Consider the following 23,720-nt stretch of genomic DNA (forward strand, 5'->3'; position numbering starts at 1 on the left):
AGGGCATTCCCACCTCCACCCCCTAAGAGGCTTTTCCTGGGAGGGGTGAAGGGACAGGGGGCCCCAGGCCTGCTGGGGAGCTTTGGACAGATGAGGCTCCACGTTCTGGGGCCCCAGGAGGACACACACAGCCCTGTTCTGGTGGTGGTGGGGGTCCTGCTGGTGCTGGGGGCACAGCCCTGTCCTGGAGAGACACCCCCCCAGGCCCCAATCACCTCAATGCCTCGGGTGCCCCCCACCCCGGCCACATTCCAGGACGGCCTCTGTGCCTTCCCCTGGATAAGGCTAATCCAGGAGAGCCTGGCACAGGGGGTGGGAGGGGTGGGGGTGGGGGGCAGGGAGGGCAGAACAAAGAGTGCTGTGTCCCAGGCCACCGATGGGCCCTGACCTCGGCCACTGCCACCCGCTGCCCCTGGAGAGGCAGCTATTTCCTGAGGCTGGAGATGGAGGAGGGGAGGGCTTCAGGGGGGACATAAAGGCGTGTGCAAATGAGGGTTGTGAGGGGATAAGAGGGGGTGAGGCCTCCCAGGCACCTGCCGGTGACCCCATTCTCCAGTGGGAGGTCTCCATGCCCACCTGCCCAGCCCCCAGACCAGAGAGCACCAGTCCTGCTGCCTGTCCACTTGCTTTATTTCTCATTGTTTACAAAAGTTAAAAGGGGACAAGTGCGGGCGGGGGAGGGTGTGTAAGGGGCTCCTCCCCACTGGGGTGGAGAAGGGGAAAGAGGATGGGGGCGTGAGGCAGGCCCCCAGGGAGAGTCCTGGGGCCCCTGGAGGGGAAGAAGTGGTGCTGTCCCCATTCCGCCTGCTTTATTTTCAAGGTCCCTGACCCCATGCCAGGGCCCTCGGAGCTGCTCAGGCTGGGGACTTGGTCAGGGGAAGGGCCCCCCCACCAGGATCAGGGCCCCGGCGTCTCGGATCCACGGCTGCTGCTGCTGCTGCCGCCAGCTCTGGGCAGCTCCTGGGCAGGTGGCGGGGCGACCTCAGACCCCTGATGGAGGAAGGCCCTCAGCGGATGAGGGGCGCCGAGCGGTCATTGGTGACAGTGGGCCGCAGCTTTACGGTGGCAAAGGGGTTAGTGCCCCTGTGGGGGGAGAGGTCAGAGAGAGGTCTCCAGCTGGCTGTGGGTCCAGGGAAGGCAGCTGGACACCTGAGCCAGGTGTCCACCCTGCCTCCTGTCCCCGTCACCCGCACTCACCCCCACCCTGTCTCCCTCTAGCGAGTCCAGTCCCCGCTGGCCCAGTCCTGCCCCAGACTCACCGAGGGAAGAGCTCTGGTGGCTGCTGCTCCCAGGACATGAGTTTCTGCAGGGGACGGAGGAAGGGCCGAGTCTGGAGGGGAAGGGGCAAGCCAGCTCCTGCCCCTCCCTCTCCCCCTCTAGGAGGCAGAGGCCCCGCAGTGCCAGGCTCTGGGCGTGCAGCCCTGGCTTCCTGAGGCCCAGGATTCTGTGGGTTTCAGACTTGAGAAGCCTCCGGGCCAGAGGACCATCTCCAGGGCCAACCACCACCCAGGACAAGACGGCGGTGGCCTCATGGGGAGGCGTTCCCTGTGTCGCTACCCTGCCCCGGCTCTGACCCAGGACCCTGGTTTGACCTCCCTGGGAGGCAGGGAGTACAGGCCTTTCCCAGTGCTCCCGGCAGGGCACCTGGGGCTCTAGTCGCTGACATAGAACACATCCCCCCAGCCCCACCCCGGAGTCAGAAGCTCATCCCACCCCTCCCTGTACAGACAGGCAGACTGGGGCCCGGTGGAGGGGCCCCTGCCAGACACAGTGGCAAAGCAGAGAGGGTTCCGGGGTCTGCAGTCTCCCTGCCCACTGGTGACCCAGGTTGCGGACAGCCTGGGGGAGAGGGCTCACCTTGATGTCACTGGCCACCCCCGTGCTGCCCATGCTGCCTCGGCGGCTGCCAGGCAATGGTGTAGGTGCGGGGCTGGGGGCGCGGCTCGGGACCCGGCTCGGAGTTCGCGAGCGGGGCTGGCCGTCCCAGTACTCTGAGGGCGCTGTGGCGTTGCCTGGCCGGTCCAGGAGGTCATCTAGGCTGTGGCTGCCCCGGAGCGGGTAGGACCTGAGCCCAGAAAGGAGGGGAAGGGAGGGGGTCAGGGGTCAGGCCCCATCTGCTGGGCCCCTGAGCTTCCTACAGCCTCCTCCCCGGCGCCTGGGGGAGAGGAGACTGTTGGCTTGCAGGCAGCCCTGAGAGGAGGCAGAGGGATGGACACAATGACTTTCACAGTTAGAGAGATGGGGGGCCCTTTCTCCAAAGGCTACAGGGGGCTGGGCCGACTCAGGACTGCAACTCACAGATACCCCCCCATGGGTGGGGTCACCCCCCACTGGAGTCCCCACCCCTGCCCCAACTCTGACCACCCAGGTACCTGGAAGGTAGCTCATTCATAGGGCTCATGGGGTTCATGGAGGTCACTGGGTTCAAGGGGTTCATGGGGTTCATGGAGGTCATGGGGTTCAAGGCGTTCATGGGGTTCATGGAGGTCACGGGGTTCAAGGCATTCATGGGGTTCACGGGCACCTCCTCCAGTGGCTTCACATAGGCCTCGGGGAACCAGCCGCTCCTGCTGGAGAAGCAGAGGGTCCCCTAAGCAAAGGCCCAACAACGTGATCCAACCACCTTCCCAGGGGAGCACATGAGCCCTGGGCCCTGCGGGTGGGGCTTGCTCCAGGGCTTTGCCGAGAGCAGCACATTTCATCCCTTGAAAGAGGTCTTTCTCGGCATTCAAGGCCACCAGCCCAGCCTCGTGTCCCCCAGGCTCGGGCTCCTTAAGAGGAGGAACTGGAGATCCGAAGGAAAGCAACGTGTCCAAGGTCTAGGGTCACCCCTTCAATCCCTGCTCACTGAGCACCCACCCTGACGGCCCAGAGAGGCAGGCACAGTCCTCCTCCCCAGAGGCGCCTGGCCTGGCAGGGGACGGACCACAAGCATGATGACAGGGTGACAGCCAAGGGCAGGTCCAGCGGAAGGGACGCCCACGCCCAGGTGCCTGACCCCCGCCTGTGCTCCCTCCTTCCCGGCCCAGCTGCTGTCCCCCACCTCCCCCCGTCCCGGTGCCCTGGGCAGCCTGCCTTTGGAGCCTTTGCCCGTTTAGGTCCTCCAAGGATTTCCCCTGCGAGTGACTGTAAGGAGAGCAGCCAGCCTGCGAGGGCCCAGCACTGCCTCTGCCGGCCTGGGGAGGCCACCGCCCACCCCATCAGAGCCGGCTCTGGCTGACTGGGGCGCAGAGGGAAGCTGTCCCTCCCTGGGTGTCCGGCGCACAGTAGGTGCTCGTAATAAGGTTCTGTCATGTTCTGCTTGGGTCTTCCGTTCCCCACCTGTCCCACCTCTCACGGCCGCACCTGACCTTGGTAAGGAGGCTCTTGCTCCCTCACGGAGCGGATGGGGAACCTCCATCAGGGACGTCTGGGTCGGAGCTGGCGGTCAGGCCTCCGGGGTCCGCCCCCCGCCCCCCTGGCCCCCAGCCCCACTCACGTGGACGAGCCCTCCAGCTTGCCGTAGAGCCAGCCGTTCTGGGCCTCCGCCACCAGCACCTCCACGACGTCTCCGGCCGAGAAGCGCAGCAGCGTGTGGTTGGCGCCCTCCGAGTGGGAGACGAGGGCGCGGACTCTCCGGGCGCCCCCGCCGCCGCCGCCGCCGCCGCCGCCCGCCCCGCCCGGGCGCTCGCCGAACGAGTTGGAGCCGAACGAGTTGGAGCGCGAGCGCTGGGCGCTGCCGGCGTAGAGCGAGGCTGCGGGCGGAGAGCGCGGCACGTGGGCGGGAGGTGCCCCCCGCGGCTGCCCGCCCCCCGCCCCCGGCCCTTTCCCGGACCCGCACCCGGGGCCCCCGCGTCCCGCTCCGGGCGCGGCACTCACAGGCGGACGGCGTCCGGGGCAGGGAGCGGCGGTCTGGCTCCAGCTGGGACGCGGGCCTCGCCTCGCTGGGCTCGGGGCCGTAGGAGCCGGGGCCGGAGCCGTGCCCGCTGCGGGGGGAGCTGAACTCTCCCAGAGGCCTCGGGGGCTGCGGGGGGAGACGGGAGGGGAGGGTGGGGCGGGGAGGGGCGGGCCGCGCGCCTAGTCCAGCGCCCACTCCCAGTCCCAGTAGTCGGCGTAGGGGTTCACGGGCCGGTGGCCCAGCCACCAGGGGGGCGCCGAGGCCGCGCCGGGGCGGAACGGCCAGGTCGGGGGCGCCGCGTAGAGCGGGACCCGGGGCGGGAGCAGGCTGCGCGCGGAGGGCCACAGGCCCCAGGGCCCCACCGAGGGTGCCGGGGACAGTGGCGGGGGCATCAATGGTGGCGCGAATAGCGGCGGGGGCACCAGCGGGGCCGCGAATAGCGGCGGGGGCACCAGCGGGGGCGCGAATAGCGGCGGGGGCACGAGCGGCGGAGGGAAGAGCGGCGGGGGCGCCCAGGGCCTCACCATGTCCAGGCGGGTGGGCGTCAGGCGGCCCGAGGGGTAGGGCGGCCCCAGCACCGGGCCCAGCAGGCCCGGGGAGTGCGCCCGCGACGGGTTGCGGCTGGCCTCCGACTGCTCCTTCCACAGCAGCACGCGGTTCTGGAGCGTCCCCCGGGCCTGGTGGGTGAGAACACGCGGTCACCCGGGTCCGAGCGCCCCCCAGGATCCTGGAGACGCAGAGCTTTGGGAGCTGCCGGGAGCTAAAGATCACGCTGGTGTCACGTTGAGTCCGCCCACGGTCCAAGCACCCCCACTTTTGTCAAAGGCCCCTCAGCCCCTCTCTGTGTGCTCTGGGCAGAGTTCTCCCACTGCCCCCGCGGCAGGAGGGCAGCGCCCAGGCTGGCCACTCAGGGTGCTCCGTCCTCCTGGCCACAGGGATGGCACTTACCCCAAAACTGTGACCAAAGAATTCAACCCCAGTGTTCACCCTGGGACAACCTGGAGACATGTATCCTTTTGCCTCGTGGGGTTTGCTAACAGGCAGAGTGGAGCCAACACAGGAAACTACAGCTCGGCAGCAGACAAAGGCGAATTTCTGATGGCTGTGCTCCTGGGCCCAGCTATACTCGAACCCTTGAACTTCCCAGTCACTAAATAAGCACCTTCCTGTTTGAGCCCGTGGGAGCAGGGTTCTAAAGAGGCCTTTCAAACACCGTTCCCAGTGCATCCCTGTAGTCACATGGCACCCCTTTTCCAGGGTCCCCAGTACAGGGGCATTGAACTCTGCTTGACACTTTCAAGGACACACACTCAGCAGCTGACCACAACAGCTTGGGGTAGGAGGGCTTTCAATGTTAGACCTGCAATGTATATTGATCATGTTTTAAATTTTCTGTATTTTATGACTCTTTGACATCCCAAGGTCTTGCTATTCTTGGAGAGGCTGCCCCTCCCGTGGTATAGATAATCCCTAGGGATCCTAAACAACTTGCCCCTGAACAGGCCTTTTGTATGCAAACGAACAATCCAAAGCTGCATCCCCAACCACTTCCTTTAACTCACCCATCAAGCCATTTCCCCTGCCCTAAATCACCCCAGAGCCAGGTACCAGACAGACCCCACCCCTATGCCACAGAGCCCACAAACTACTCAATCCCAAACCTGCTTCAAGTTACCTCTCCTGGTTTGCCCCTCCTTCCATGGGAACCATAGTACATTTCTGGGCCATGATTTCTTCTTGCTCCCCCTGCCTCTTGACCAACCCCTGGTGCCTCCCCAGGTGGCCCTGGGTGGCATGGCGTGACCCTTGTTTTGGGAACTGTGATATGTAAGAAAACTGTCTTCAATGGCATTAATCTGTGTTGTCACCCAGTCACCTCTATAAATTAAATCAATCAAACAGTTCTCCAATTTTAAATTTTTCACTTTTTCTTTTTTAAATGTTTTTATTGATTTCAGAGAGAGAGGGAGAGAGAGATAGAAACATCAATGATGAGAGAGAATCATTGATCAGCTGCCTCCTGCACGCCCCCCTCTCCCCCCACTGGGGATTGAGCCCACAACCGGGGCCTGTGCCCTGACCAGGAATCGAACTGTGACCTCCTGGTTCATGGATCTATGCTCAGCCCCTGAGCCCTGCCAGAGGAACTCCTCTCTTTATTCAAGCATTCCGTCCCCTAGGGATCGGCCAAGCTCCAGACTGTCACCTGAGGAGTAATGAAAGCTTCCTTTTGTTGAATATGTACTCTGCCAGGCCTAGTGTTAAAGGCTTCGCCTGCATTATTCTTACTTGATTCTCACAATGGCTCTGGGAGGTATGTGCGAGTCTGTCTCCATCCTATAAAGATGCTGAGGGTCAGAGCAGTTGGCCATGGCTCCAGGCCTGGCGTCCTGGCAGCAGGGAAGTGGCCGGCACCAGCCTGGAGGGGGCTTGCTGCCCTTCGGTGACCACTCCCTTCGCCCTGGCCCAGCTGCTGGGAACCTCAGCGTGCTCTCCGGCAGCAAACAGGCTCAGAGCCTCACGTCACAGGAGCAGCCGGGAGCTGGTCACGAGGGGCGGTCTCCCTTGCATAGTCATTAGTGAACCCCACACAACAAAGGTCTCTGTGAGCTTGTTTCGGAGGCAGTGAGCACAGCGAGACCAGGAGGTCTGCAGACTGTTAGGTCGGAGAGAGCGGAGAGAGCGCAGGATCAGATACATACAGACATGGGATGAGACAATGGACTTCCTCTGGAATTTCTCACAGACCTGGGATTTCTCACAGGTCAACGTGCCAGACACAGATGGCTCCTTCTCCCTGAATACCTTGCTGACCCCCCTGCAGCTGAAGCCTCCTCAACTGAATACCTCAGCTCATGTCCCCGCCCCTCACCCAACTGCAGTATAAAAAAAGTGCCCCCCTCCATGTTGGCGTGAATCCACGTGCCCTGTCTTTGGGGGTACATGGGTCTCCCGGGGACGCAGAATAAACTTTCCTTTCCTTTCTTTTCTGATTCACTGGACTCTCTATTTCTTGCGCCGCCTCCTGAGCCACCTAACCTAACACAGACCACATTTTAAAAAGTTTTTGTTGTTGTCTAGTTTGACATTATTCAGTGGAGAGCGCCTGCCAGGGCAGCAGGGCTCCTGAGTGATGGCCACCACACGTCCCAGCCCGGGCAGCACTCAGCATCGCTGGCTTCCCCAGCCCTGCCTCCGGCCAGCATCGCCCTTCGGCTGGGAAGGAACCCGTACAGTCCTTCAAGCCACAGAGGATCATGGGAGAATGTAAAAAACACTTCTTTTTACCTTTCCGATGAGCAAAGATCAGAAAGTTGGCTCACACTGTTGTCCAGGAAGCAGGGACTCGCACACATTGCTGGTGGAAGTGTGACTTGGTATAACCAATGCCTACATCTGTGGACTCTCAAACTCCATTCCTGGGGATTTACCCTGGAGATGTACTTGCAATGTGCGACCCACTGGGAGGCGCTGCAGCGAGGGAGGCGCTATTAAGGAGACCCGGACTAAGCAAGGACTGATGGCTGCGGGCTGTGGACAGCGAGAAGGATGCCTCCCTGTGCCAGGAGTCACCGTTCTCTGCGTCTTGTTCTGAATCTCGTGCATTTGCCATAGTAACAGGTAAATGTTTATGGTTAACTAGCTGAGGAGTCAGATCTTGTATGTCCTCAAGCCCAGCTGGGCCAGACAGCATGCTGCCCATTCCCTATACCTCGGGGAAGTCAGGCTCAACCAGCCCAGGCCCCTGCTGGGAGACCACCCCGCAGGAGGCAGCCAGGGAGGGGTCCGCTGGAGGTTAACTGTTAGGGCACAGGCAGAAAGGAGTTTCCTTCCAAAGAAGACATATGGTGGCCAATAAGCACATGAAAAGATATTCAGCATCACTAGTCATCCGGGAAATGCAAGTCAAAACCACAACGCGACAGCCCTTCACACTCACTAGGGCGACACTAGTGTGTGCTCAGCTGCTTGAACGTCAACCCATGAACCAGGAAGTCAAGGTTAAATTCCCAGTCAGGGCACATGCCCGGGTTGCAGGCTCGATCCCCAGTGCAGGAGGCAGCCAATCAATGATTCTCTCTCATCATTGATGATTCTATCTCTCCCTTCCTCCCTCCCTCCCTCTCCTTTCTACTCTGAAATCAATAAAACTATATTTTTTAAAAAGATGATAGGTAAATATATGTGATTATGAGGGTCACAAAGTGAGGTCATCATGAGTAGAGATGAGAACAGTAGAATTTCCAAATTAATAAAGGGGAAGGGAAATGTATAGTAACTCAACCAAATGACATAAACAAGAATGGGAGAAAGAGAAGAAATGACAAAGTAAATACAGTTAAGTGAACTTATCCAAAAACAATAAAACAGTTGTCAGGTTAAGAGGAAAAGACCAAATTCCTCTATGAGAAGACAGATGTCAGACGGGTCAAGCATAAAAACTGAGCTATATGTTAGTAACAGAAAACACACCTAAAACGAACAGATGAGCCCAGTCGGCGTGGCTCAGTGGTTGAGCATTGACCTATGAACCAGGAGGTCAGGGTTTGATTCCCGGTCAGAGCACATGCCCGGGTTGTGGGCTCAATCCCCCTGTGTGGGATGTGCAGGAGGCAGCTGATCAATGATTCTCTCTCATCATTGATGTTTCTATCTCTCTCTCCCTCTCCCTTTCTCTCTGAAATCAATAAAAAAAACATTTTTAAAAAATGGATAAGAGAAGAGAAAGTAGGAAGGGCAATATTAATTTCAGACGAAGCGGAATTAAAAGTTTCAGACTGGATTATGAGAGACAGTGAGAACCTAAATGACAACACTAACCCAGAAGGTATAACACTCATAAACCCAACAGCACTGACCAACGTGGCAGCAAAATACAGAAAGCGAAACCCATTACAAACACAATGAGAAATGGAAAAAAACCTGATTGGTCTTAGCAAATAGCAAAGCATAGAGGGTTTAAAGTAGCGGATAGAATTAACAGACAATAACTGAATAAACCTATGAATCAATGAATTTGTGAATGGGAAGTATATGCAAGCAGGAATGAAAAAGTAACTGGCTCATACACTAATGAATAAATGCATGAATTAGTGAATGATGTGAGAATAAACAAAACCATAAGTGAATAAATGCACGAATATCTGATGGTACAAATAAACACAGAAATGAGTAAAAAAGAAAGAGATGGAGAGAGAGAAAATAAATAGCTACGGAGGAAAAGAGAAAGCCAAGGAGGAAGGAGGGCAGTTCCTCTGTGCAGCCAGCACGAGAGCACAGCCCGAGGGCTCCAGTGCTGTCCCAGCCCAGCTCCCCCTCCCAGCCCAGCTCCCCCTCCCAGCCCAGCTCACCCGACCGAAAAACTGCAGAAACGTATTGGAAAGCAGCAGATGCTTCTCAGCCAGGAACCGGTAGCGCCGCTTCTCCTCCAGCTCAGCGGCCCGCTGGCTCTCAGACACGAAGGTCTGCATCTGTGCGTGCAGCCGGTTCACACTCTCCTGGGGGGAAGGGGGGTCTTGGCTGAGGCAGGGGGTGGGTGCCTCCTCCCACCCACCTGGAGCGCCAGCTCTCTGAGCCTCCTCCCGGGGGCCTCCCCTGAACACCCAGCCCGTCCTAGCTCCCGGGCCTGCCCTGTCACAGGCAGCTTCGTCCTCCTGAGCCTGGGCTCTGTGCCCCCCCCCCCACCCCCCCCCCCCCCACACAGCCCTCTGTCCCCAGCACCCAGCTCAGGGCCCAGCACGGAGGTGGTGCCCAGGGAGACTGGTTTAATGAAAGTGCAGATGAGTTGATCAATAACCCTCTACTTGGGAGGGAAGATTCTGAAAAGAGAGGAGTTTATGAGAGGAGCCAGAGGAGGAGACGGAAGGAGACGAAGGTCCTGGAGAAAGAGTCCAGGGCTGGGGAGGAGGGGCTGGGGGGGGGGCGGTGCTGGCCTTAGCCAGGGGAGGAGAGCCCTGCCTGGGCAGGCGGGAGGGGAAGGAGGGTGGGTTACACCTTTGCTAGTGGGTTCAGGAGTGCATGACCAGTGGTCTCGGGTTTGCTCAGTGAAGTGGGGGAAGCTGGAGAGGTGCTAGGGTTTTGGAAGGGCCTGGGGTGCCTGGGGAGGCAAGGAGCAGTGCTGAGGGCGTCCCTGACCAGTAATTCCCACCCGCTCCAGGGGCTGGCTGACCTCAGCAGGAGCTCGGGCCAGCCACACTCCTGGGCATGGCCTGGTGCTGGTGTGGGGAGCTCAGGAGGGTATCGAGGGCCCCCGCAGACCAGTCCTGTCCCCGGCCCTCGCACCTTCATCTCCCGCACGTTCTTGTCCCTCTTGCGCTCCATGCGCCACAGCTCGGACATGCACTTCTCCAGGTTGGCAGCTCGGTGGCGGTACTCGATCTCGTAGTGCTGGCGGCTGTCCTGGGGGTCGGGGGGGTAGGGGAGGGAGACCCACGTCAAGAGCTCTGGATGTCTGGCCCATGGGTCAGAGTGCTGGACAGGGCAGGCGGCTCGGCTGGGAACGTGTGTGCCCTGGGGCCGGGCACTGCCCAGCGCTGGCCTCGGTGCCATCTGTCAGGCGGGAAGAGGCGGCGGCCAGACTCACTTTGATGAACTGCATGTCCAGCTTGGTGTTCTTCTCCATGTGCTGCAGCAGGTCTCCGTGGAATGTCTGCACCTGCGCGGAGGGCAGCGGGTGGTCAGGCGGCCCCTCCCCTCTCAGGCCCCAGCATCCCTTGCACTGCCCACGCAGACCCATTGCCCACCCAGTGCTAACACACCAGGCACCTGCCCGGTCATTAGAGAAATGGGTGTAGCAAGAGTGCCTGGCTGGAGGAGGGATTAAATGTTAATCATGAGAAACACTAAGTGTGGCACCTCGTTCAAACACCCTCGATAACTGTGCCAGCGGCCCCTGGTTCTACTCCTGGTCTCAGCCGGTGCCTGGATTCCCCACCGATCTTCCAATGCCTGCCCCCTGACCTCCCGGCGGGGTCGCTGCTCAGTCAGTTAGTTCCTGAAAGGTGTGTCCGGTCACTGTCCACTCCTCCAGCCACAGGACAACATCTCTTGCTGGGCCCTCCTCAGCCCTTTTGTATGAGCAGCGAGCACTGTGGGTAGGAACCAAGTCTGACCCATCTCTGCATCCTTGGCACCGTGGGCAGGGCTGGGCCCAGCGGAAAAGTGCTCCGAACGGCTGACGCCTTAGCCGTGGGGGTGGTAGGTTCCCGTGACAGGTGAGGAGAAGGCGGCTGACCACTGGGGGACCGGGAGGCCAGGGGAGGCTTCTGAGCCCAGTCTCTGAGGAGCTAGGTCCTAGTTCTGCTTGTGTCTCCAATTTGCTTTGTGATTTTGAACAAGTTGCTGCCCCTCTCTGGGCCTCAGTTTCCCCGCCTGTAATAGTAAAGGCTTGGCAAGGTGCTAAGGTCCAGCCCGATAAACCCGATGAGCTTTGTTCTGGGGCCTCAGCGGCCGCCTGGCACATTCGCTTGTGTCCCATCATGTTCCCTGGGTCACTCTGCCTCGTTGGGGCATCAGATCTTCAATCCTTCCAGCTGCCCTGTCTGCCCTGGAGTTCAGGTTGTCCAGGGAGCGGAGAGGAGCATCTCTCACCCGCTGCCACCTCCGCCTCTGGGGACCGTCACCTCTGCTGGCATCCTACCTCCTGCCACGGGTTCTCCCTGCGGTGCTGCGGGGGCTCTGTCCCCCGGGGTATGGCATCGCCCAGAAAAGGAATGCTGGGCATTTCCTTCCAGGATGCAGGAAAAGCAGTAAATATAAAAGTTCTGAATTGTAACTTTTCCCCCCACAATTGTTTCTGAAACTTTGGTAATTGCTGGTCTGTAAGGGACTGGCCACACCCTAACCCCCTGAGCTGTGGCTACCAGTGTGTGTTTGTGTGTGTGTGTGTGTGTGTGTGTGTGTGAGGGTGTGTGTGTGTGTGAGAGAGAGAGTATGTGTGTGTGTGTGTATGAGTGAGAGTGTGTGTGTGTGAGTGAGTGTGTGTGTGTGTGTATGAGTGAGGGTGTGTGTATGTGTGTGTGAGGTATGAGTGAGGGTGTGTGTATGTGCATGTGTGTGTATGTGGTGTGGGGCGTGTTAGTGTTATGAGCTGCACTGAGTACACACTTCTGGCCTGTGTGGGCCCTTTTCTGCTGGATCCACAGGAAGTGCAACTTCCCAACCGGCGAGACCTCCCAGCCGGGAGGCGCCCACTGTCCTCCTGGCCCTGCCTCCCCCTGAAGAGACAGGTCGGGATTCCTGCCTGAACACAGACTCCTGCTCCCGAACATCCCACATCCTGCTGAACCGCCCAATGGAAGCCACAAGGCTTATGGGAGGTGTGGGGCTGAGCAGACGTTCAAAACCCAGACCAGTGTGTAACCAGCGCTAGGAAAGAGGCGACTGGCACCTGGGAGGCGAGCTTGAACTACACTGAAGGCCACAGAGACTATCACAGATGCACAAAGCCAACAGAACGGACATGCTGCCCCTCAGCTACTGCAGAGCTGGCCTGCTGAGGAGGTGGAGGAGGAAGTGGGCTGTCTGCGGGGGCCCGGGGAGGCAGGGGGGCAGAGATGGTTTCAAATGTCCTTATAGTACTGACAGCAGACAAACTGGGAGCCTTCTCCCTCCTCCTGATTCTGGTTTCCTCCTCCCTCTCCTCTTGCCTGGAAACACTGCTGGTGAACAAGCCCCCTTCCGTCATATGACGTCACTCCTGTTCCAGTCACAGCTGGCTGCGCCACCGCGGCAGGGTGAGTGCACGGAGGGGCTATAAGGCGCCCCATTGCCGGGGCCTGACTGTGGTCGCAGACGGGGAGAGGGCACAGCCGAGGCGCCCCCATCAGATGGGTCCGGGCACAGGGCAATGGAAAGTCCCTGCACGCTCCTGGAGGAACGGATCTTTGGAGGATGATACTCCACGCGGACTTTGCGCTCTCGCGGCGGGGGAAGCAGACGACTGTCAATAATTGGCAGGTGGCTTTGCAACAAGGAAGTCCCCACCCAGGCAGGCTGAGGACTCCTAGCAGGTAGGACAGACTTCTCCCCTGCCCTCCGCGCTATCAGCGGGTCCTGGAGACTCCGTGCGGCAGCTCAGGGCAGCCCTGCTGCTGGGAACATGGCTGCCAGCTCTGTGTGACCCCAGGACCTCTCACAAGACTTCTGCCATCTCCACGGGAGACCCCTTGAAGGAGCTGCATGAGGGCCGAACACCCATTTGATCTTGAATCCCCTGCAGTCAGGCTATGCCCTGCCACGCCAACAAAATGCTTTTGTCAAGGTCACGGAGGCTCCATGTTGCTAAGTCAGTTCTCTGGACTCACCCACCTCAGCCAGCCATTACCACTGGACGCGACTGGCCACTCCCTCCTCCTGAAACACCTGTTCCCCCAGCCTCCAGCCGGCACCCTCTCCTGTTTCTCTCGCCCCCAACTCTGGCCGCTCCGTCCTTTGCTGAGTCCCCCCCCGTCCCCCCCCCCCCCCCCCCCTGTCTCCCTGACCCTTTAACGCTGGGTCGACCCAGAGCTCAGGCCTTGGGCTTCTTCCCTTCCTCACTACGCGCCCCCCCCCGCCCCGCCCCGCCCCATGAGCTCCTGCAGTCCCCAGGCTCAGATGGCCATCCCAGCCCCAACCTCACCCCCAAACTACAGTTTCCTGTGTGCGGCTGAGGCGTCCACCTCTCCGATTGTCTTCCAATCATCACCTCACACTTATCTTGTCTAAACTGAGCCCCTGGCCTCTCCTCTCCATCCAAACGGCTCCACATTCAGTTTTTCCACCTTAGCTAAGGGCAACTCCACCTTTCCCGTTGGTCAGGTTAAAACCCTGGAGTTACCTAGACTTTCTCTGTTCTTTTGCAACACACATCCAATCCAGCAGGAAATCTCATTGGTTCTACTTTCAGTCTGAGGTCTTCGCAACACCACCACTGCTGTATCCCTTTCCCCAGCCCACCTCCCTCTTCTAGATTACTGCAACAGCCTCCTAACTGGTCTTCCGCTTCTGCTTTTGCCCTCCACAGCTATTTTATTCTTTTAAAAATATTTTTTTATTGATTTCAGAGAGAAAGGGAGAGGGAGAGAGAGATAGAAACATCAATGATGAGAGAGAATCATTGATCGGCTGCCTCCTGCACACCCACTACTGGGGATCTAGTGCACAACCCAGGCATGTACGCGACAAGGAATCGAACTGTGACCTCCTGGTTCATAGGTTATGCTCAACCACTGAGCCGTACCAGCTGGGCACTATTTTATTTTTAGTATAAGAGCCAGAGTGATCCTACTAAAATATAAGTCAAACAATGAACAAGTGGAAAATGATATTTTAAAATGCCATTTACAAATGACTTCAAAAAAGGTCAAATACCTAGAAATATGTAAAACTACCAAAAGATGTGCAAGACTGCTACACTGAAAATGACAAAACATTGCTATGAGAAATAAATAAATAGAGGCATACCATGTTCATGGATCAAAGGACTAGATATTATTAAGATGACCATTGTTGATTAAGGCAGAGAAATCGAAGATGGCGGCATAGGTAAACACCGGAGACTGCGGCCGCAAACAACCACTTCAAAAATACAACTAAAAGACAGAACGGACATCAACCAGAACCATAGGAAGGCTGGCTGAGGAGAGACTCTTCAACTAGAAGCAAAAACAACAGCATTACGAGGCTCAGAGGAGGCGCAGTGTGGAAAATTTAAAGGTACGGTGGTGCGGTGGTGCGTGCGCAAAGCGGGCTGGTGGCTGAGGGCGCGGTTGTCGTTTTCAATCAGGAGGGAGTCTCAGACTCTGGGCTACAGATCCGGGCGAGTCTCTAGGGACCCAGACTCAAACCGGAGAAGCGGGACTGTCTGGCTACGGTCCCTCCGAGGTTTGCAGCGGTTGCTGGGACAGAGAGGCAGAGCCCCTGGGAACGGACTGAGAGCAGCCATAGCTGCTCCCTCCCCCCGCCCTGTTGATCCCGCCCTGCCCAAGCCCTGAGCAGAGCCATTTGCCGATCGCCTCAGGCAAAGGCTAGATTAGCACCTCCCCAGAGGACTGAAGTTTTCCACACAGCTGATTCCCACAGCCAGTCGGCCTGGTGGTCAAATCCCTCTAGTATTAACTACAACAATTAAGGCTTAACTAGAACAAGACTGCGCACAAAGACCACAAGGGGGTGCACCAAGAAAGCATAAAAGATGCGGAGACAAAAAAACATGACAGAAATGGAGGATATGGAGCTAAAAATCGCAATTTTGAGGGCTTGCAATAAACTTGAGCAGAGCCTCACGAAAACTAATGAGACCGTCGATGCTACGATAAAGAAATTAGAAAGTAAGCATACACGGACTGAAATAAAGAATATTATACCCAATAGCAGACCAGAGGAGCACAAGAATCAAACCAAAGATTTGAATTTCAAAGAAGCAAAAAACACCCAACTGGAAAAGCAAAATGAAAAAAGAATCCGAAAGTGTGAAGATAGTGTAAGGAGCCTCTGGGACAGCTTCAAGTGGACTAATATCAGAATTATAGGAGTGCCAGAAGATGAGAGACAGCAAGATATTGAAAACCTATTTGAAGAAATAATGGCAGAAAACTTCCCCCACCTGGTGAAAGAAATGGACTTACAGGTCCAAGAAGCGCAGAGAACCCCAAACAAAAGGAATCCAAAGAGGACCACACCAAGACACATCATAATTAAAATGCCAAGAGCAAAAGACAAAGAGAGAATCTTAAAAGCAGCAAGAGAAAGAGACTCAATTACCTACAAGGGAATACCCATACGACTGTCAGCTGATTTCTCAACAGAAACTTTGCAGGCCAGAAGGGAATGGCAAGAAATATTCAAAGTGCTGAATACCAAGAACCTACAACCAAGATTACTTTATCCAGCAAAGCTATCATTCAGAATTGAAGGTCAGATAAAGAGCTTCACAGATAAGGAAAAGCTAAAGGAGTTCATCACCACTAAACCAGTATTACACGAAATACTGAAAGGTATCCTTTAAGAAGAGGAAGAAGAAAAAGGTAAAGATACAAATTGTGAACAACAAACATGCATCTAACAACAAGTGAATCTAAGAATCAAGTGAATAAATAATCTGATGTACAGAATGAACTGGTGATTATAATGAATCAGGGACATAGAAAGGGAATGGACTGACTATTCTTGGGGGGGAAAGGGGAATGGGAGATTCAGGAAGAGACTGGACAAAAATCGTGCACCTATGGATGAGGACAGTGGGTGGGGAGTGAGGGCGGAGGGTGGGGCGGGAACTGGAAGGAGGGGAGTTATGGGGGGGGGAAGAGGAACAAATGTAATCTGAACAATAAAAATTTAATTAAAAAAAAAAAAGATGACCATTGTTTACAGGTCAATGAAATCACTATTAAAATGCTAGCAGGCTTTCTTAGAGAAATTGACAAGCTGATTCTCTAATGTATAGGGAAATGCAAAGAATCTTTAATGGAGTGGACAATTTTGAAAAAAAAAAGAAAAAATTCTTAGACTACTTGATTTCAAGACTTACTATAAATTACAGTGATTTATACAGTGTGGTATTGGTATAAGGATAGACAAAGATACTGATGGTCAGAGTAGAGCAGTGATTTTCAATCTGTACCTCATGGCACACATAAACTAATTACTAAAATTCTGCAGCACATCAAAAAATATATATTTTTTGCTGATCTAACCAAAAAAGGTATCATTTTGATTCATTCACACAGAATAGCTATTGTTGTGTTCACTGTTGTCATTTTTTTTTTTATTTGACAATCTAAGGGTGAAAAGGTCAGTGCCCCTGACTAAATAGCCAGGCACTGCACGTTTTACAAATTATTGTGGCCACACCGGTTGAAAATCAATGGAGAGTTCAGAAATGGACCTAAACATATAGGACAAATCACTTTTTGACCAAGACATCAAGTAAATTGAACAGGGAAAGGGAAGGTTTTTAAAAAATGGTCTGGAACAACCAAATATCCATCCAGGACAAAAGGAACCCTGACTCCCTCTCACTTCATACACAAAAATACATTTGAGATGGCTCACAGACATAAGCGTAAAGCCCAGAACACAGAACTTCTACAAGAAAACGTAGGAGGCTATCTTTGCGATGGGGGTAGGCGAAGATTTCTTGGGGAGGACACAAGCACAGACCATTTTTTAAAACTGCCAAGTTGGGCTTCATAAAAACTTTAAATTTCTGGTCATCAGAGACGCCATTAAGAAAACGAGTGGACGAGCTACAGACTGGGAAGAAACATTCACCGTACATACATCTGACCAAGGACTCATGTCTTGACTCTATTGAAGAACACGAAAAGTCAGCGATAACAGTAACCCAATAAAAAACGGTCAAAAGATTAAATAAACACCCGCAAGAAGATATGCAAATGTCCAGCAAGCCCTTTCATCACCAGGATATGTAAAATGTAACCACAACGAGGCACACCATTCCACAGCCGTGAGGATGCAGGGTCAGGCAGACTGACAGCAGGGACGTGGGCACGGACAGAGCGCCAGCAGCCTCCGACCCGCTGGTGGGAGTGCAGGTCGTCCGGGCACTTCGGAGAACGCTCCGACAGCTTCTTATACCGCTAAGTCTATATCAGCCCGAAGGCCCATCATCCACGCCTAGGTAGTTTACCCAAGAGAAATGGAGATATATACTCACAAAAAGATTTGTACAAGAATGTTCACAGCAGCCCTAATTTTTTTCTTTTTCTTTTTTTTAAATCCTCACCCGAGGATATTTTTCCATTGATTTTTAGAGAGAGTGGAAGAGAGAGGGAAAGACAGAAAGAAATACTGATGGATCGATGGGTTGCCTCCTGCATGCGCCCCGGCCAGGGCCCAGACTGGGGAGGAGCCTGCAACTGAGATGCGTGCCCTTGACCAGAATCCAATCAGGGACCCTTCCTTCAGTCCGCAGGCTGACGCGCTATCCACTGAGCCAAACCAGCCAGGGCCACAGCAGCCCCCTTTCTAATAGCCCCAAATGGAAAGCAGCCCAAATGACTGTCAACTGAAAAAGAGGTAAACACACCGTGGTATATTCGTACAATGGAAGGCGTAGCAGTTAAACAAGACAGAGCATCGATGCCTGCCACAGCAGGAGTAAAGAAATGGCGATTGCACAATTCACACAGACCCACGCCTCCTTGCCTGGGGCTGGGGCTGGCTCCGCTCTCGGGACGGCAGAGTTGTCGTCTGCTGGACCCCCAGCGCCTACGACAGAGCCTGGCACAAGGCAGCGAGGAGCTGTCCAATGAATGAGCCAGAGAGGGAGGCCTCCTCTGGTGTGTGCTGCCCAGTATGGTTCTGGCCGAGGGCCCTGCCCGGTTGTCACAGCCAAGACACCGGTGCCCAGAGATGGCAGCTCTTTTTACAGAGCGGGCCTGGGTGACACTGTCCCTGTCCAGCCCAGGAGTGCCACAGTGACATGGAGAGCCATCAAACACAAGGACAGGCGGTCCCGGGCTGCCCGTGGGAGCCAGGCTCCATAACTCCCACCCAAGCCCTGGGGCGGTGCAGGCGCATGGCTGCATCCACCTCAGAGCGCCAGGGAGTCGCCCGGGGGTTTGTGCAGGTGGGTACACAGTTTCCGCTGGTAAAATTGTTTCCCATTTCAACCTGATAACCAAACTGATGAGTATTTAATGGTGTCCCACAAAGAGCACCCCGAGTTTTAGGGTCCCCCCCCACGTGTTTGAGAACCACGGACTGTCACAATCAGTTGAAATTTCCTTCAGAACCTTCTAAGGCCCCTCACCACCGCCCCCACCGCCCCTTTGCCCCAACTCTGGCCTTTGGCTTGTGTCTCCCATGGATGCCGCGCTCACGCCCCGCTTGGCCACTGTGCTCCCTCGGATGCCCGATCTCCTCCTCCCCCTCTGGCCAAGCCCCGCGCCCCCTTCACAGCGTATTCTTCCCTCCTAGTCCTGAAGCTCTGCTCAGTGCCAGTCCCCGTGCCAGGCCCTGGAGCTGCAGAGAGAAGACCACACCCCAGCAGCGCTCTCAGTCTTGGCAGGGACAGAGGCAGGGAAGTGAAATGTCCTTCTAATCATCACAGCTAAGGGACTCGAAGGGCCCGGGCGCCAGGCGAAGGGTGTGTACGTATCCATTTCACTGAATCCTCACAAGACCCTACACGGCAGCTATTGTGATTGTCTCCATTTCACAGACAGATAAACTGAGGCACAGAGAGGTTATGCAAGAGAGCTCACCCCAGGCCACAAAGCCAGTAACGGTGAGGCTGGGCTTTGAACCCAGTGCTCCTAACTGCCACGCGCTAAGAACAGAGGGGAGCGTCTGGTGGGGTCTAGAGGGAGGAGGGACTGAACCTGCCCAGGAGTCAGGGGGGCTTCATGGAGGAGGGGGCCACTGTGCTGGATGGCAGGGGTGGGGGCTTCTGTGAGAGGACAGCATCTAGCAGCCCAGCGGGGGAAGGCTAGCCTGTGGCTGGGGTGCAGCACTTCAGGGTGGCTGGGCTGTGGCTGGGGGTGCAGCACTTTGGGGTGGCTGGGCTGTGATTGGGGGTGCAGCACTTTGGGGTGGCTGGGCTGCAACTGGGGTGCAGCACTTTGGGGTGGTTGGGCTGTGACTGGGGTGCAGCACTTCGGGGTGGCTGGACTGTGAATGGGGTGCAGCACTTTGGGGTGGTTGGGCTGTGAATGGGGTGCAGCACTTTGGGGTGGCTGGGCTGCAACTGGGGTGCAGCACTTTGGGGTGGTTGGGCTGTGACTGGGGTGCAGCACTTCGGGGTGGCTGGGCTGCGACTGGGGTGCAGCACTTTGGGGTGGCTGGGCTGTGAATGGGGGTGCAGCACTTTGGGGTGGCTGGGCTGTGAATGGGGTGCAGCACTTTGGGGTGGCTGGGCTGTGAATGGGGGTGCAGCACTTCATGGTGGCTGGGCTGTGACTGGGGTGCAGCACTTTGAGGTGGCTGGGCTGTGAATGGGGGTGCAGCACTTCGGGGTGGCTGGGCTGTGAATGTGGGTGCAGCACTTCATGGTGGCTGGGCTATGAATGGGGGTGCAGCACTTCGGGGTGGCTGGGCTGTGAATGGGGGTGCAGCACTTCGGGGTGGCTGGGCTGTGAATGGGGGTGCAGCACTTCATGGTGGCTGGGCTATGAATGGGGGTGCAGCACTTCGGGGTGGCTGGGCTGTGAATGGGGGTGCAGCACTTCGGGGTGGCTGGGCTGTGAATGGGGGTGCAGCACTTCATGGTGGCTGGGCTATGAATGGGGGTGCAGCACTTCGGGGTGGCTGGGCTGTGAATGGGGGGGTGCCGGCAGGGCCTGCAAGTCCTCTGAGAAGCCTGGGGCAGTTCCGGGGGTGGCAGGGTGTGGAGGGTTTTTCTCAGGGGCGGGACAAGGTCAAACTGCAGGCTGCTCCCCGGAGAGGGAAGGGCGGCCCCATCTCTCCTGGCTCCTCCTCTGACGCTGGACCCTTGGGAGAGTGGCTGCATCTCAGACTCAGTTCCTCCTCTGTGAAGTGGAGACAGAAATGGTCCCTGCTGCCCAGGTGGCTGGAGGCCAGAACAAGACGCTGCAGACCCATGTGCCTGGCAGAGCCTGGCCGGCTGGGGCCGTGTCCCTGGGGTCTCAGCAAGTCCTCCCTCAGGCGGGATGTGGGGGGTGACCCCTCCCAATACTCACCACCACCTCCAGGTCAGAGTTCAAGTGGCGCTGGGTGTCTGACATCTGCACCAAGATCTCACCTAGGAGCCCCAAGAACAGCGGCTCAGCGAGGGATCCCGCCCCGCCCCCTCCTCCCAACAGAGGCTTCCAGAAGGGCCTGCCTGAGGCTGGGCTTCGGGACAAAGTCCCGGGCTTCCCATAGGGCTCTGGGCCCTGCAGGGAGGGGGGAGGAGCCTGGGCTGCAGGACCCGTGTCTTTGGGGGACTTCCTGGAAAGGCAAGTCGGTAAAAGGAATCCCCTCCGGACGGAGAATGAGGGGCAGGCAGGCCCGGGGCTGTGAGGCTGCACTGGGAGGCAAGCGGTGCCTGGAGCCTGGACAGCAGGGGAGGCCTGGGGCGGAGAGGGGCCGGGAGGAGCCCCCGAGGCCCCAAAACGTGTGCAGAGCAGAGAGAGAGGGGAGCCCCTTACCCAGGATCTGCGAGGTGGAGCTCTGCAGGGCCTGCTCCCCGATCTTCTGAATGGCACTGAAGTACACCTCCGCCGCCTCGGACAGGGCTGCGCGGGAGAAAGAGGGGTCCAGCCCTGTCCCTCCTCCAGCCGCCCCCCCTTCTGGGGACCCCTCCTTCCACCAGAGAGAGTGTGCAGGGCCCCGGTGGGATCTGGGTGGGTGCATGTGAGAGGGAGGTGGGGCCCTGGTGGCATGTGTGAGGGGGCACAGGCCAGAGATAAGGGGGGCAGCGTGGGAGGGGTTCTCGCTGCGGGACAGGGCCTGGCGCTCTCTGGGACTTGGTGTGGTCTCTCTTAGGTGGGGGTGCAGGCATCTGTGTGTGCCCATAAGGAGGGGTGGGCGCAGGTGGGGGGGCGTCAGGAATGGGGGTGGGCACAGGTGTAGAGGTAGGGTGGGACAGGTGAGGAGTAGGTGCAGGTGTAGGGGCAGGGGTGGATGCAGGTGTAGAGGTAGGGGTGGGGTAGGTGAGGGGTGGGCGCAGGTGTGGGGGGGCATGAATGGGGGTGGGCACAGGTATAGGGGCAGGGGTGGAGCAGATGAGGGTGGGCGCAGGTGTAGAGGTAGGGGTGGGGCGGGTGAGGGGTGGGCACAGGTGTAGGGGCAGGGGTGGGGCAGGTGAGGGGTGGGTGTAGGTGTAGAGCAGAGATGGGGCGGGTGGGAATGGGTGCAGGTGTAGGGGCGGGGTGGAGCGGGTGAGGGGAAGGCGCAGGTGTGGGCAGATGAGGGGTGGGTGCAGGTGTAGGGGTGGGTGCAGGTGTAGGGGTGGGTGCAGGTGTAGAGGTAGGGGTGGGGTGGAGAGGGTGAGGGGAGCGCGCAGGTGTGGGCAGGTGAGGGGTGGGTGCAGGTGTAGGGGTGGGTGCAGGTGTAGAGATAGGGGTGGGGTGGAGTCGGTGAGGGGAGGGCGCAGGTGTGGGGCATGGGGGGGCAGGCTCAGGTTGTGGTGTGGGGGGACAGACTTTGACTCTGAAGAACCGAAAGGCAGGGCGGGGCTGGAGGCACTTGGCTCCAGGTGTGCCCCTGGCCTGTCCACCCTATCGGTGCGGCGTGACCCTCTGTGGGCAGCACTGGGGGAGAGGGTGCTCCTGAGAAGTGGTGAATGGCTGCCTGGTGTGGGTGCGGAGAATCTGGGTGGGGTGGGGTCTGTGTGGCGGGAAGGGGGGCTGTGGGGGGACTCACCGTGGAAGGCCCGCAGGTAGTTGTTCCCCAGGTACACCAGGTTCTCCAGGGCAGGGTTAAACTGCTCCAGGATGCTCTGGACCCCAGGCAGAGAGGGAGGGTGAGGATTGGGAGAGGAAGAAGGAATGATGGGCAGAGGCGAGTCACTGGGCCTCAGGAGCAGGGCACCCCTAGCCCCGTGAGAAACCTCCAGATTCTGGGGGAGCCAGCCTAGAAACCTGGGGTCACCCAGAATCCTGCACGGGCCTCAGAGGCCATCTCTGTTCAAGACCAGGGCCCCCCTGGCCAGCTCCTGCTCACACACCTAACCTGGAGGGTCCTGAGCCTCCGCTGGTTGAAGCCTGCCAGTCCATCGCAGTCCCCATCTGGGCACAGCTCAGCCCGGGCCTGAGTCCAGGCCTCGCTGGACTGGACACACAGGCTGCCCAGTCACCTCAGAGGTGAGGGCAGATCTTGCCCCCCTCAAAGAAGAGCCTTCTGGGAGCAAGGCCACCCCAAGCATGGGCCGTGGGAGGGCATCCGGTGGAGATGATCTGCACCTGGACTTGGGTCTTGTTTCAAATCCCTGCAGCCCCTCTGCCTCCCTTGGCGCCCTGAACAAGCTGATTAACCTCTCTGGCCTCAGAGTTCTCATCTACCAAATGGGGTGATCAGTTTTGACCCCACGGGTAGGATGTTGAGGGGCCTCCTGTGCAAGGGGCCTGCACACAGGTGCTCGATAAGGGTCTTTGGAAATGCAGCAACCCCTCTGCAGTGAAGTGGGAAGTTTGAGAGAGGGGCTCAGAAACGACAGTGAGACAGACAGACAGAGAGACAGACACTCCCCCCTCCCCGGCGGCGGCTCTTGGGGCCCTGCTCTGGCTGCAGCTGGGCCCTGTCCTGCCTCACCCAGCGTCTGGGAGGCGGAGGCTCCTGCTGAGACCGGCTCAGCAGGCCCGTCACTCACTGGGTGACTGTGGACAAACCCCTGCCCGGGAGCCTCAGGTTGGGGCTGGGGTGACTGACTGCCCCCAGAGACTCCCCCACCCCCACCCCCACAGCTGAGCCCAGCCCGGCCCCGCGCCTTCCCTGCCAGCACACGCCGCAGCCACGCTCAGCCTGTCCTCTGGAGCTGGCCCGGCCTCTGCTGCGGTGCTCACCTTGTAGATGGCCATGGTGGACCTGTAGAACTGGTCCATCTCGGGGGCCATGGAGCGGCTGCGCCGGGGCTGAGCAGCAGCTGGTGTGCAGGGCTGGGAGCACCGGGTCGTACCGTCTGTCTGTCCGGTGCCCACTGCTCCGCGGTGGTGGTGGAGGCTACAGAGTGGGACCTAGAAATGGAGGGCCGGCCAGGAGGAGGCGGCAGCTTAATTATTCACCAGCCGGGATGTCAGCCTGCGATCTGGGGCGTAACCGGACCCGGGGGAAGGCATCCTGTGACGCGGGCGGGCTCGTGTGACCTGCCTTCAATTATTTACCCCTCGGAGCGGCGGCTGGTGGCATGTGTGGATGAGCCTCTCCAGGTCACCGCCACCTCCAGGACCAGGCCCTGCCA

General features: G+C 57.9%; 1 protein-coding gene across 2 annotated transcripts; it reads right to left on the reverse strand.

Moving 5' to 3' along the window:
- Positions 1–612: 612 nt before the first annotated feature.
- Positions 613–23,507, reverse strand: BAIAP2L2 (BAR/IMD domain containing adaptor protein 2 like 2). 2 transcript variants are annotated; one of them, XM_070407993.1, is made up of 14 exons: positions 23,326–23,507; positions 22,187–22,262; positions 20,971–21,057; positions 20,521–20,582; positions 10,461–10,532; positions 10,160–10,276; positions 9,229–9,375; positions 4,402–4,554; positions 3,859–4,003; positions 3,479–3,734; positions 2,373–2,567; positions 1,858–2,065; positions 1,260–1,303; positions 613–1,083 (listed from the first exon to the last, which is right to left on the reverse strand). In XM_070407993.1, the coding sequence occupies exons 1-14, from the start codon at positions 23,374–23,376 to the stop codon at positions 1,008–1,010; spliced, it is 1,689 nt and encodes a 562-aa protein (XP_070264094.1). In that variant the 5' UTR covers positions 23,377–23,507; the 3' UTR covers positions 613–1,007. The 2 variants fall into 2 exon arrangements, with proteins under 2 accessions (XP_070264094.1, XP_070264093.1); XM_070407992.1 differs by having other exon boundaries at positions 2,373–2,570.
- Between the last annotated feature and the right edge of the window lie 213 nt (positions 23,508–23,720).

Source organism: Myotis yumanensis, unplaced genomic scaffold (genome assembly GCF_028538775.1).
Source record: "Myotis yumanensis isolate MYYU_CA2020_CCGP unplaced genomic scaffold, mMyoYum1.0.hap1 SCAF_3, whole genome shotgun sequence".
NCBI classification, from domain to species: Eukaryota; Metazoa; Chordata; class Mammalia; order Chiroptera; family Vespertilionidae; genus Myotis; species Myotis yumanensis.

Bases quoted from the DNA above. Each gene is read 5' to 3' on its own strand.
- BAIAP2L2 (XM_070407992.1), bottom strand. From the start codon at position 23,376: ATGGCCCCCGAGATGGACCAGTTCTACAGGTCCACCATGGCCATCTAC. The intron at 10,277-10,460 runs GTGAGTCTGGCC...CCCGACCCCCAG, and splicing joins TGGACATGCAGTTCATCAAA to GACAGCCGCCAGCACTACGA. The intron at 4,555-9,228 runs GTGAGCTGGGCT...CTCACCCACCAG, and splicing joins TTCTGCAGTTTTTCGGTCGG to GCCCGGGGGACGCTCCAGAA.